Genomic DNA, 14,131 nt, shown 5'->3' on the forward strand with positions numbered 1-14,131 from the left:
AAAGTATTGCAGTTTCAGTTCCAGACCTTCTATTATCTTAAAGCAAAGTGTGTTACTCTACATGTCTGCAGAGGCACTGCCTTCCGTCTGCAGCAGCTTTTTAAGTGTCCTCTAATCCCTAACAAAACAAGCCATGATTAAATAATAGCTTAGATTTGAGTTCCAGTAAGAACATTTGGCTGGCCTGCTTTTCATTTTAATTTCCTCAACCTAATTTTAGCTTTAAAAATAGTAAGTCGTTAAAATCATATCCAGTTCTGTGTAATTTGGCTGCAGGTTGAAGGTGGAAAAAAGTTCTCTTGGCTGTTGTATTTTAAACCGTATACTATATTTGACAATGACTCCATAAGTTAGCTGTTTTTCTATCTGCTTTCATGAATGTACTGTAACCTGAACTTTAGCTACTTTAATGCTAAAGTAGCTAAAGTTTAAAAAAAAAAAAAAAAAGTAAGTAGAAAAAAATATCGGGGTTTGACTCTTTTTTTTGTCCAATATACCCTCTTAAAAATGATTTACTTCCATTTGTCTTAGATGAACAAATAAATTTAGTTGGTTAATTCACTACTATAGGCTTTAAAATATTGTTAAAACTTTACTTTCCGTCGTTTTAAATAAAAGTTTTTTTGTGAGTCACTCTAAACATCAAGGAACACATAAAGGTTCTTTTAGTGCAGACAGATGTGTTTTGTTTTATCTCATCAGTAATAGCAAAAATGGCATGCATTTCTACTCTCATGTGGTTTGCTAGCCCATACATATCCCTCAACAAATAACCACCCATTTATTTATTTGAATACTTTCTTCTGACAGGGTGTGATTATATTAAGAGGAAGGCTATGGTCACTGTGGCTGAAAGATAAATAGAACTAATCACATTCCCCCAAATTCCTGCTGCTTTTATAAGTATTTAAGTTATTTAAGTTATTAATGTCAATGTAATATGTTTTTTTCTTTCTGTCTGTCTAACTAGCACCAAAAAGTGAGAAGCCACTGGACAAATCCAAGATTTCCATCAGAACTGCTGGTCTGCAGCGTTCCCGTTCAGATGCTGGCAGAGATCATCATGGAGAGCACCGCAAGCCCCCTTCAGGTCTAGTTAAACCCACTGCTGGAACCTCCTTTGGCTACAAGAAACCACCAACAGCAACTGGTACAGCAACCGTCATGACAGCAGGGGGTGCCACCATCTCTAGTGGCTCTGCTACTGTGGGAAAAACCCCCAAGTCATCTGGCATCCCTGTGAAACCTGTAGGAGGAGGAATACCCTCGGGTAGAAAGAACAGTTTTGATGCCAGCAGTGAGCAGAGCTTCCTGGGGCCAAACGCCCGAAACAGCATTCAGTACCGCAGCCTGCCCCGACCGGCCAAATCAAGCACACTTAGTGTGATTGGGCGCCCCACAACTTGCCCTGTCAGCAGTACAATTGACTCTAGTCTGCTGTCCTTGAAACCTGTACCCATAACTTCTTCAGGCCCCAGGGTTAAAGAACCAAGTAGCTCCAGCATTAAAATAACTAATCGAACAAGTACTGGCCCAGTAAACCAGACAGACCGAGAGAAAGAAAAGGAAAGGGCCAAAGCTAAGGCTGTGGTTGCAGACATCGACTGTGCTTCGCTAAAAGGAGAACACGCACCATCCGAATCAACAGGAGAGTCTTCCGTGAAACTGCATGGCCTGAGACGAACTAGCAGCAGCAAATACCCCGAACTGTCATCACCCACCATACCAAGGTTTGTCATTTTATTGATGTTCTGAGGGTTTTTATTTTCATTTTAGTTCAATTCAGTTTTATTTATATAGTGGCAAATCGCAACAACAGATGCTTCAATGCACTTTATACCGTAAGGTAAAGACCCTACAGAAATACAAAGAAAACTGAGAAAACCCCAACAATCATATAACACCCAGTGAGCAAGAACTGTGGTGACAGTGGAAGGTGAAACTCCCTTTTCACAGGAAGAAACCTCCAGCAGAACCATACAGAGACATGCAGTAGAAGAGAGCCAACGATTAATAATAACGAATAATTCAATGCAGAGAGGTGTATAAACACATGAGCGAAAAAGGTGACTGAAGAAGAAATACTCAGTGCATCAAGGGAATCCCCCAGCAGCCTACAACTATTGCAGGGTAACTAAGGGGGGCTTCAGTGTCACCTGGTCCAGCTCTAACAATATGCTTTATCAAAAAGGAAAATTTCAAATCTAATCTTAAAAGTAGAGAAGGGTGTCTGTCGCGCCAACCCAAACTGTAAGCTGGTTCCACAGAAGAGGGGCCCGAAGGCTGAATACTCTGCCTCCCATTCTACTTTTAAATACTCTAGGAACAAGTAAGCCTGCACTCTGAGAGTGAAGTGCTCTAATAGGGTGATATGGTACTACAAAGTCATTAAGATAAGATGGGAGCTGATTATTCAAGACCTTGTATGTGAGGAGCAGGATTTTGAATTCAATTCTGGATTTAACAGGGAGCCAATGAAGGGAAGCCAATACAGGAGAAATCTGCTCTCTCTTTCTAGTCCCTGTCAGTATTCTTACTGCAGCATTTTGGATCTGCTGAAGGCTTTACAGGGAGTTTTTTCAACATCCTGGTAATAACTAATTGGAGTAGTCCAGCCTCGAAGTAATAAATGCATGAACTAGTTTTTCAGCATCACTCTGTGAAAGAATGTTTCTAATATTAGAGATATTACGCAAGTGGAAGAAAACAGTCCTAAATATTAGTTTAATATGTGCATCGAAGGACATATCCTGGTCAAAAATGACTCACAGTGTTACTGGAGGCCAGGGTAATGGCATCTAGAGTAAGCATCTGGCTAGAAATCAGATTTCTAAGACTTTTAGGGCCAAGTACAATAACTTCAGTTCTATCTGAATTTATGTCTTTAAGTGTTAAAGATATTCTATTATCAAGTACTCAGATGCAATGAAATATCACTCAGACACTTAGAGCAGTTTTAAACGTGCACGGGTGAGAGACTCAGGGAGAGACTCACACACCTCCTTGGTGCAGTCAGGCTTTGTTTATACACATCATGAAGCATACAAAAAAGGAAATATCATCCTTATCTTGTCAAGAACGCAGGTGTGGTTTCGCAAAAACTTTGTGTTTTCTACAAGGTTGTTTCTTACTCTTGGGTGGCGGTTTCCTGCTGCTGACAATTAATGTGAAGGCAAACAGTGACAATGTGAAGGCAAAAGAGTGATTATGTGAAAGCAAACCGTTTCCGTTATAAAGTAGGGAGCCAGCAATTAAAATATACAGCTGGTTGAGTACATAACAGAAATATAAACACTCTTAGCTGATTATTATATGAATAATAAAACCTTTAAAAGCAAAAATACTCTGACATTAAGACATTCCTGCAGTTTAACTAATTGGTGTGTGTTATCTGGGTTCATGGATAGATAAAGTTGTGTGTCGTCTGCATAGTAGTGAAAATGTATGCTAAGTCCATAATTAGCCTTAGTTTGTGAATAAAACTCTCTATTTACATGAACAAATTGGAGTCTGTTAGGTAGATACAATTCAAACCACTTCATCCCACTACCTTTAATACCTACAGCATGCTCTAATTGCTGTAATAAAATGTTTATGGTCAGTAGTATCAAAATCTGCACTGAGGTCTAGCAGGACAAGCACATGGAAGGGGGAGTGAATAGAGCTAGGGGGAAAAAAGGCAACATTGAATTTAAAAAAAAAAAATTGGGGCAAAAGGCTTTAAAATAAACTGCATTCAATACTTAACAGGTTTTAAAACGTTCAGTTTCCTTTTTCATCATCATGTCTTTCATGCTTCAATCCTAGGATGCTGAACACTAAGTCTCTAGGTCGTCCTCCTAGCTTGGCTCACCTGGACAAGGTCAACTCAAACAGTCTTGACTCCTGTGTGACAATACAGGACCTTCCACCCAAAGTGCCCCCATACTCCAAGCTCCAAGACTTGGCTAGTTCCCACACGGCCACCCGCCTAACCCCTAGCCCAGCGCCAGTCCTTCATATTGATTCACCCAGCCCTTACGCAAGTGAAAGCCTGAGTGGATCGCCGATACTCTACCCCAAACTGTCAGGCATGCACCGCAGCTTGGAGTCCCTGCCCCTCCAGATGAGTGTGCCTGCAAGTGCAAGGTTTGTTACAACAAACACCCGTGATAAAGAAGAGAGGAGTACAGGAACCTGGGGGGCTGGGAGTAGGACGTCCCTCACCCTCTCAGACAGGCAAGTGTCTGAAATATGTAATGTAAACTGTGTCAAAACTGATATGTTTGGGGGAAAAAAGGGGTTATGCAGTTTTAATGTCATCAGTGTATGTTGTTAGAGAGTTTCTGCTAAAGAGTAACTCTGAACAGACAATTGGTTTTGTCTCCTTAGAGGAGAAAAAAATGCTTAATACTTCTGCAACTAATTTGAAAAAGCATCAAAGTTTAAAAAACAAACCCTCAAAAAATTGAAGCAAAACCTTGGACCAAAAAACTATTTTATTTTTCATTTTGCTATCATTCAGGGATTCCTAATTCAATTGGCAATACAAGAAATGCTCATTGCACAAGAATTCAGTCATAAAAATGTCCACATGTCTTTTCATTAGAACAATCACAAGACTTTGCATTTATCCTACGAGCAGCTAAGGATGAAGCCCAGCTAAGATGAAGTTTCTGTGTGATGGTTTGGCTATACATTTCTGGGCAGCTGACACTCATTTCACTCATATTATATGTGCCTTTTTCTGGGAAAGGAGAGTCCACGGTCTCATTTTGAAGATGAAGAGCTGCATCTATCACAAAATTTCTCTTTATTGAGATGGAGATAGTCCAGATACTTTCCTGCCAAAGGAATGTATGTTTAGGCAGACCCAGGCCATGTTTTCTGAAAATTGTGTTTTTACTCTTTTCTTTACAGCTTGCAAACAGATCGGAATACCTTGCCAAAGAAAGGCTTAGAGTATGTCAAAACACTTATTGTCAAATTGTCTATTTAAAATCATGCACTATGCTGCATCTTCAAGTAAATAACCTTTCTTTTGCAGACGCTATGGCTCAAACCTATCAGAGAGTGAAGAATGTAAGCCAGGAAGACGGCACTCCCACAACATAGTCAGCATGACAGAGAGTGATAGCCCCCCTCAGTGGCCTTCTCCTACCCGCACCCTGCACCCATTATCCAATAAGATTCCTCTCACCAATGTGGGTGAGTTTATGTGTTCCATTTTGGCTGGCTAACAAGTTTTAAAAGCCCTCACTTTTTGAGCTTTAACATTAAGGGCTAATCTTTGATTAGCGATGCTTCTTTTTGTTGAGCTTTGAGAGGACAGGGCTATGGAGCTCGTGCTGAGAGAAAAACTTTTACAGTTGAGCAGGGTTTGCACAAGTTGTCAGTAATGCATTCTGTATTGTGAGTGAAAAAGTATTGGCCAGATGTTTTAAAATAGATTTTTTGAAAATCTGAATTGAATTATGCCATATGAACAACTACTTAAACTTGAGTTTAGGTTCAAAATATGCTGGAGATGAATGCAACAGGGGTCGAGTGAGGCTATATATATTGCTGTTGTGTCAGTGTTGCTTTACACTTAGTCATCAGAATGAGAGTGCTATACTGTACCAAGGTGTAGGAGTGTTTTGTATGCATATATGTATCTGTGTGGAGCACTGAACCATACCAACTATCTGTTATGATAGTTGCCCCAATTTCCAGTGGCACCCCAAGGATATCGCGGTCCAACAGCATAGGCCCCCCAAGTGATTCTGCCTGCGATCTCTATGGATCCTCCCCTCTGGGCAGCAGTATGTCCCTGGTTGACCGTCCAAAAAGCATGATGCGGTCTGGGTCTTTCCGTGAACCAGGAGAGGATGGTGAGTCTGTTTGACTCACTTCCCTGCAGGGGAGCTTTCCAATATGACCTCAAATGAAACAAAGCTGTCTACTCATACTGCACACAATCTGTCTATCTGCAATCTAAGCAGAATGTTAGACTCGTTTAAGGGCATAATCTGTGGTGAAAATATATACAAAACAGCAACATTTTAATCCTGCTACAACTCTTTGATAATTTACAGACATTTTAATACAGAGTCCAACATTAGGATACCCCTAACTTCAGTTTCTTAATGAATTGGTTTGTTTTTACACATTTAAGTATTTTTTTAATTACAGAAATCTGAATGAATTTTAAACAGGATATGCTTTATTTTTAACTGTATGAAGTCAGCTAAGTCACATACTGTTTTATAATGTTATAGAATATTGAATAGGATTTGAGGGAGCCTTTGGTATATTAAAAAATATTTAATTTCTAGATTCTTTAGTCATTTATTTATCATTTTGGTCTATGATTATTTCAACATTTCTTTGTTACTTTGCAAATTAAAGCTGCCTTCTGTGAAACTAAATTTTAATATTAAGCTTACAACTCTACCTTGTGTTTTCAGTGCATGGCTCTGTGCTGTCTTTGGCATCTAATGCTTCATCCAACCATTCCTCAGTGAGTATTTACAGTCTCTTTTTTGTAGCATAGGAAATGTTTTACTTTTAATCTTGTAGCATTGTACTTCCTCTTTATGTCTACAAATCATCCAGGAGGCTGTTTTTTAAAAGTATTTCCTGTGTAGGATAAGGGTGAATTTCTCATTAGGAGACCAGCTTCCATAACTACAAGTTATCAACTGGTTTGACATGGGAAAGTTCTTGTATGCATTTATGAAACCGTCCAGCTGATTCCTAAGCCTCTTCGTGAGCTGGTATCGGGGTAGTGATAACTATTCTGAGTTATATTTGTTTTGATGACTAGTTTTAATGACTGCCCGTGAACTGAATCCTCTACACTATCCCTCTTACTTTCGCCATGCTTTCTTAAGAATGAGGAGAGGATACAAGGGGAGGTAAGGCAAACATGCCATACGTCTTCAGATCCCATTTTGCATTTGTACTCGCCGTCTGTCATTTCCTGTTGAAATGGGTTCTGTCATCAGATGGTGTCACTGGTGCTTCAGAAAGTCTGAGATTATATCTCAGAAGCTCATAACTCAGTTCATTCAGTTCATTTAGTTTTATCTTTAATATTTTGTGTTCTTTAACAATACATTCTAACATTTCATAAAGACAGCCAGTTCTCATTAAATTCTGAGTGCATGAGAAATAAGTTGAAAAGAGACTTTCATCCAATTTCTGTTGGTTTAGAGTATATTTCTGGATTATTTTGATTGCTGTGGTGGAGCATTAACCTTCATGTTACATTGTTTATACATTCTTTGATTTAACCAAACAAAGCTATGCATTTAACACATTCCATTACTGCATTATCATTATCAAAGTTTGTGTTAACATCTTCATCAGCTCTGGTTTTATGTCTGAGGTATTGTGTATGGTGCTGTGGTCATACTGTTCAAACTTGATTTACTATTTGTCTACAGCAAATCCGCAAGTTGAGACGGGAGCTGGAATCCTCCCAGGAAAAGGTTGCCAACTTAACCGTGCAGCTTTCTGCCAATGTACGTAAGCCTTACCCCTACCTCCTGTATCTCTCCACCCTCGTTTTCTGTCTGTTTTCCAAAGTTAATCTGATAATAACTTGGCTACATAACAGGTATTCTCTCAAAGTGCTCAACCACAAATGTAAATTCCACTTGATTTAAGTCATTGAACTTTTGTCCCATAACCAACTAAAAGCAGGTGTACCCGCAGTTTTGTGAGGCTTATCTGGGTGTGTAAATCTTTGCTAATCTAAGAAAATAAAAAAAAACTACATTAGTTAACTTTAATGTAGTCTAACTGTAACCCTGGCATCTACTTAAACAGCATGCTGGACACAGAACCTAAGATTTACCCCTCTAATTGCACTTAGGCCGAATTACGTCTTCTCTCTCTATAACTACTTTCCCCCCGCATTTATTAAAATCTGTATCCTCTTAAACAAAATCATGTAACCCTACACCCGGCTACTCGCTTGTAACTTTGTTTCTACCAGCTTTCCCATCCCAGCTACTTTTAATTATCTTATTGTACAGCTTGTGACCCTTTAATCTGCAGTTTCTGATGCAGTAGACAACATTCTTCTTTTGCACATGCACTAACAGGCTTTGCTGTTGACTAATCTGGATGTTTTGATGTATGTATGGGGAACTAAGTGTGTTTGTTGGTCTGTCCGTATGTTTTTGTAAGAGGTTTTCGCTCTCCTAACACCATTATCCCTCTTTTTTACAACCTGGGCTGCATTGACTGCTGGACTCACTGCTGCCCTCTGCCTGCCTCCCACTGTCCTGTACCTCTGGATGCTGTGTGTAGCAGCTAGGCCAGGTTTGTTAGTTACTTTCAGAGCACCCTGTCTCACTCTCTTGTGACATCTGACATGGTGGTCTTGTGTTGTGGTGTGGCGTAAGCCTTCCGATTTGAATGCTAATTTTCATTTTAAATAGAGCTACAACTAACAGTTACATTCATTATTTAATATAAAACAGCTGATCTAAAAAAATGTTGCAGCACAGTTTTCTGAGGCGTCTCTTTGTATAGTTTAACTTTGACTTATTTTTTACTTTTAGGTTTTAGTTTTGTGGCTGACATGAGTTTTACTGGAACGTCTTTCCGGTAGTGTAACATATTAGGTTTGCTGAAGGTCTGCTGCTCTTAGTGACAATTCAGTAGCTGACTGCTCTTTATTTAGGTGGTTAGGATAGCTTTAAAAGCTTCTGAGGAGGTCAGCAGCAAACCTAATGATGAGTCAAGCAGTATGAGACAAAAAATGTATTTTTGGTAGCTCTAAATGTATACCAGAGGGTAGTAACAAGTGGACTTTTGGACATGGAAGATATTCTAAAACAACTGAAAAAATAAGTCTGCAAAAAGATCCTTGTAGAAACTATTTATTGTAAAACAAAGAAAAACTCACATGTACCTGTTAACTAATTAAATGTGATTTTGTTATCCAGGGCTTTTGAGGTTAACAACCTTTGTCCCATAGTGCAACATCCCCTTGAACATTACCACCATTACCATAATGTCCTTTTTACCTCTGACATCATCCGCAGCTGTTGACTCTTCCATCCCTTCTATCCTCTCCCAGCAGATGAAGAAAGCTATTTGTTCGACGTGGTGTGAGTGTGTGAGGCTGCAAATCGATTTGTTTCAGCTGGTGACTCATACCTGTCTGCTGCCTCACCATCCTTCACACACAGACACACACTCTCTCTTTGTAGCCTTTTAACTCTGTGTCTTTCTCTCATAGGCTAATCTGGTCGCAGCATTTGAACAAAGTCTGGCCCTGATGACAGCACGCCTGCAGACACTGTCTGTCTCCTCAGATCAAAAGGTATTTTGGCGATATTACATCGATGATTGAATACTATAACGGTAGCGAAGTCTGTGCCAGTCTCCATTTATTTACATGAGGAAATTTGATGAGAAAAGTAGGTAACACTAGAAACACGCCATAAACAATCTCTTACATGACAGCTAAAAGCAGACAGAAATTACTACATAATCAGCAAATAAATTCCAGTGATGTTAATCATAAACTATGCACTCTGCTCATTAGGTTAGTTTTGTGAGTGAAAAAGAGACCATAGTTGCATAGTTGTCATGAAAATGAGATGCGAGTCATGATAGGATTTCGATGTTGTCACTCAACACAACCTGACATCCTTAGTGAAAGTGAAGAGGCATTCCACAGTCGTTGGTACAGAAAAATCTTGGCTCAGTTACTAACCCATCAACTAACATGACTACATACTGATGTTTCCTTAAGGACTCTGAGCTTACTGAATTGAAGGACACCATTGACATTCTGAAGGCCAAAAATACTGAAGCCCAGGAAATCATTCAGGGGGCCCTCAGTAATCCTGATGTCACACCCAAAGGTACAGACTGCGCTTTATGATATACAGTAGGATTTTGACTGTCATATACTTCTGTCTCCTTGTTCAACTCTTCTATTTTCTTTTGGGCATTCAGAGCTGCAGATCAACCGCCAGAACTCCTCAGAAAGCCTCTCCAGTCTTACCAGCACCACCAGCCACTCGAGCATGGGCAGCCTCAAGGAGCAGGAGGCCAAGAAGAAGAAGAAGAAGAGCTGGGTGAGGAAACACTGGTCACTGACTAAATTTGTGCCTAAGAAGTTCACCAGGAGTCTTAATGTACCATCCTGTATGGCATCTGTGCAGGACAATATATGGCAGGAAAAACAAATACATTTCATCGTTTCATACAAATCATCAGGAAACGAGATGAAAGTAACAATATTGGTATCAATTTAGTGATTCCAAATTGATCAGACTGACCACATTCAGTGACTGTGTTGATAAAACTGGGTCGTTTTGTTCTTTTTGTCTTACATATAACATCTGAAATGTATGGTGGAGCTATAGAATTATAATTGCTTTTAATTGTGATTATAACAATACAGCTCAATGGTTAAATGGATGAATATTTTAAATGAATGAACATGTCTTGCTTCCTTTTCTTGTTGTGTCTTGTGTGTTCAGACTGAAAAAGTCAGTTGTTGTCCTACTTTACGCTCCTGCTTGTGTGTGTGTGATTCGCCTCCTGTCTTGTTCCATCTTTCGTATTAAATATGACTCTGGTCTCTCCCTCATGCTGCCCCGCTTGTTTATTTTAGGTCTTTGAGGTGAGTGATGTTGCTACAGTAAATAAAACTCAAACCTTTTCCACTCCAGCCTGCATGTGCTTTGAGTCATACTTCCTAAATGTTGGGAAATGTTCTGTCATCCCTTTTTTTGTTTGTCTGTTTTTCAAACATACACAGTTACTGTATGATTTAATCATGCTTTATTATTAAATGTTTATTATTAAATTTATTGTCTTGTGGACTTCAAACTGCTGTTACAATTTTCAGGAACTGAAAACCCCAACATACTAAATGAGTTTTATTAAACTAGTTTGCTGTAAATCTAACATTTCACCAACTTTTTTTTGTTTGGAAATTTATATTTGCCTACTTTTTGTTTAAAAAAAGCCACATTCTGTGAACTCTCAGGTCATCACAATCACTTTTTAAGAATTTCTTTTCAGCTGCCTTTTGCTTTTATTCTTGTTTTTTTCCCAGGCTTGTTATTTATTACATCTCAATTTCATGTATTCTCCCAACAGTTACGCAGCTCATTCAACAAGGCTTTTAGTAAGAAGGGCTCAAAGCCAACTGGGCCATATGCTGACATTGAAGAGATTGCCACCCCAGAATCCTCAGCACCTTCCTCCCCCAAAATCCACCATGATGGAGATAACCCTCCGGTGTCAATGAAATCCTCAGCCTCAGCATCATCTTCAAGGTACCATACAAGGATCTTTATCATTGTTCTATTTATATGCATATCAAATAAGGAATTGAATCACAATATAAATAAATACAAACTTCTCGTAGATGTGAAAACAGAATATCACAGAACTATGTAAAATTGTTATTTTCCTGTCATTCCTCTGATCCCTGCTACAGTACCATAATGATAATTTTCCCATAATTTCATTGTCACCAGACTCTCTGAAGGGAGTGAGGCAGGTGATGATAAGGTTGTAACAGACCTGCGCACAGAACTGTGGGAGAAGGAGCGTAAACTGACAGACATCCGCCTCGAGGCTCTGAGTTCAGCCCATCAGCTGGAGCACCTGCAGGAGGCCATGAACAACATGCAGGTATATATAATTTTGTCTTTTGTTTGTTTCATAAAAAGGTTGGCCTCAAAGTGCATTTCATTTTCCAGCCGGATGTTTATTTTATGAAGATTTTTGTCTAGACCAGTTGATTTGCTTTTGTAAAAATCTTACCCTTTTTAGTGTTTTGTATTTTGCAATTGGTAAACAGTGCAGTGATCGGTAATTTTTTATTTATTTATTTATTTTTAAATAGAGGACAATCGAAAACCTGAAGGCTGAGAACGACCATCTGAAGACAGGTACTTTGTCTCCCTGTCCATCTCCTGGACCCTCCAGCTCTGTTTCCCAGTCCTCAGGTCTCACTGCTCTGGGAAGCTCATCACCCCGACAGTCAGTAGCCATGCACGTGCCTAAAAGCTACAGCAGAGGGCTGAGTGAGGGGAGCAGCTCAGGTACAGCTCCGTCTTTGACATTTATATTTATAGGAGTAAGAATGCAACAATGAGTCCCATAACTGGGTAAAAAAACAAAACAGAACAGTGAAAATAAGCATGTTTATCTGAATGATAAAAAGAACTCAACCGAATTTATTTGAAGAAAAAATAATTTAATGTAATTCAGTATCACTGAAATCATTGGATTTTCTAGAATCCCTATAATTGCCTCATGCCATTATTTAGAATCTATATGCCCAGAGATTAAATGTCTGATAACAATAAAAATTAAAGTTACAGTGTCAAGGAAGTCAAAATCCATTACTTGTTTCCTTGGTCATTTAATACATGGTGATGTAAAAATCCATGCTTTTGTTCTGAAGTCTATAAAATATGATCTTTTAAAATTACAGTTCAGTAGATACAGAATATAATGCAAAATTAACACTGCTTGTTTTCAACTTTCAACTTGTGCCTCATTAGCTTTCTTTTTTCTGTTTATACACTCTTTGATTTACTGCTTAGCAGACATCCACACTGCAGATTCTCTCAGCCTTTCCTCACAGAGAGATGACCATCGTGTCAGGGTCGTGGTTTGTGTTGCGGATCTACGTGTCTTTAAAGATGTATGTTTTCGTAAATTTGCTTTTTCTAAATCCTTCCTTTCCTCTTAAATTGCCTCTGCCACCTGTGAATCACCTATTAACTTCACTTTGTGTCAACAGGAGGTTAAACAGCAGGATTTCTTTGTCGGCACTGTCAGAGTGAATGGCAGGATGGATTGGGTGATGCTTGACTCAGCTGTCAGCCAGGCTTTTAAGGTGAGAAATCCTCACTCACTGCAACCTGTTAAAAAGCTGAATGCAAATTTGAAGCATGCTTACAATTACAATTCAGCTGTCACATTAACTTTAGCATCAAGAGGAGCATCAGGAGCGCTGTTCAGAGGTGTAAAGTAAGACACAGAAAACATACATACCAGTGCTTCTGAAAATGGTATTTAATTCAAAAACTCATATCTTCTACATTCACATAAAGTGAAATATTTAAAGCCATTTCTCTTTTAATTTTGATGACTCTGGCTTAGAGCTCATTAAAATTAGAAATCCAGTGTCTTAAGTTATTATGATTTTCCCAAGATCAATCAAAAAGAGTTTATAGTAGAGAAACGTTCAACATCTGTAGTATCCTCATCATGGACCAGCAACCACCATTAAAACCAGCAGATGATATGGCACCCCTAATCATTATAGACTGTGGAAATTTCGAACTGGACTTCAAACTTCTTGGATTCTCTACCTCTCTACTCTTCCTGCAGTCTCTTGGGACTTGATTTTTAAAATGTAAACAGTAGACAGTAAATCTTTGAAATGTAAAGTTTACAGTCATCTAAAAAAATGAGACTTTGTACCATTGAGCAACAGTCAGGTCCAGCTGTAGTTCTAGCACTTTGCTGAAGATATCTGTATCTTAAACTAACCTCACTTCACTCCTTGTGAATCTCTTCCAAGTTCTTGAATTGACTTTTTCAACAGTCCTCTCAAGACTGAGGACATCCTTGATGGTTGCACACCCTTTTCTACCACCCTTTTCCCTTCCAGTCAACTTTCCATTAGTATGCTTCAGTACAGCCTCTGAAGACAGTCAGCCTTTTAGCAATAACTTTCGCTAGGTTACTCTCCTTGTGGGAAATGTCAGTGATCATCGTCTGGACAACTGTCAAGTCGGTAGTCTTCTGCATGATTGTGATTGCATATACTGAACTGACAGGTACACAATATTCATACCATTTTAATAGTACTTTACTTAAACTTAAATTGAAATATTCGAATATTTTGAGTTATTTTTTTATGGAAGGAACTTTAGGGTTTAACTATCAAAACGAATATTGAAAATTTAATATATGATAAACTAAATGGAAATTACAAACTTTTTCATAATTCTAGTTTTTGAGCTGCATCTGTAAACTTAAAATAACTTTCTGATTTTGTTACGAGGGTAATGGGCTTGAAAGATCATTCATTTTATTTATGTGGTGGTAATAAAACCAAATGTGTTGTGTGGAGGAATAGCTCTAAAACTATTTTTTTGTTATACTG

The 14,131-nt window shown here is 38.7% G+C and overlaps 1 protein-coding gene across 4 annotated transcripts in view; it reads left to right on the forward strand.

The window, feature by feature from the left end:
* Positions 1-14,131, forward strand: part of LOC113022033 (neuron navigator 1) — a 45,660-nt gene that overhangs the window by 24,699 nt on the left and 6,830 nt on the right. For 2 of the 4 annotated variants that reach the window (XM_026167005.1, XM_026167008.1), the window contains 18 exons: positions 971-1,730; positions 3,808-4,218; positions 4,900-4,941; positions 5,027-5,187; positions 5,679-5,852; positions 6,429-6,481; positions 6,855-6,878; positions 7,410-7,487; positions 8,281-8,292; positions 9,218-9,301; positions 9,737-9,848; positions 9,943-10,064; positions 10,607-10,615; positions 11,098-11,276; positions 11,481-11,637; positions 11,852-12,050; positions 12,558-12,658; positions 12,758-12,853. In XM_026167005.1, coding sequence (XP_026022790.1) covers positions 971-1,730; positions 3,808-4,218; positions 4,900-4,941; positions 5,027-5,187; positions 5,679-5,852; positions 6,429-6,481; positions 6,855-6,878; positions 7,410-7,487; positions 8,281-8,292; positions 9,218-9,301; positions 9,737-9,848; positions 9,943-10,064; positions 10,607-10,615; positions 11,098-11,276; positions 11,481-11,637; positions 11,852-12,050; positions 12,558-12,658; positions 12,758-12,853 — 2,774 coding nt within the window. The remainder of the gene's footprint in view (positions 1-970; positions 1,731-3,807; positions 4,219-4,899; positions 4,942-5,026; positions 5,188-5,678; positions 5,853-6,428; positions 6,482-6,854; positions 6,879-7,409; positions 7,488-8,280; positions 8,293-9,217; positions 9,302-9,736; positions 9,849-9,942; positions 10,065-10,606; positions 10,616-11,097; positions 11,277-11,480; positions 11,638-11,851; positions 12,051-12,557; positions 12,659-12,757; positions 12,854-14,131) is intronic. The other 2 variants (XM_026167006.1, XM_026167009.1) reach the window with 2 other exon arrangements.

This window comes from Astatotilapia calliptera, chromosome 5, assembly GCF_900246225.1.
Source record: "Astatotilapia calliptera chromosome 5, fAstCal1.2, whole genome shotgun sequence".
NCBI lineage: Eukaryota > Metazoa > Chordata > Actinopteri > Cichliformes > Cichlidae > Astatotilapia > Astatotilapia calliptera.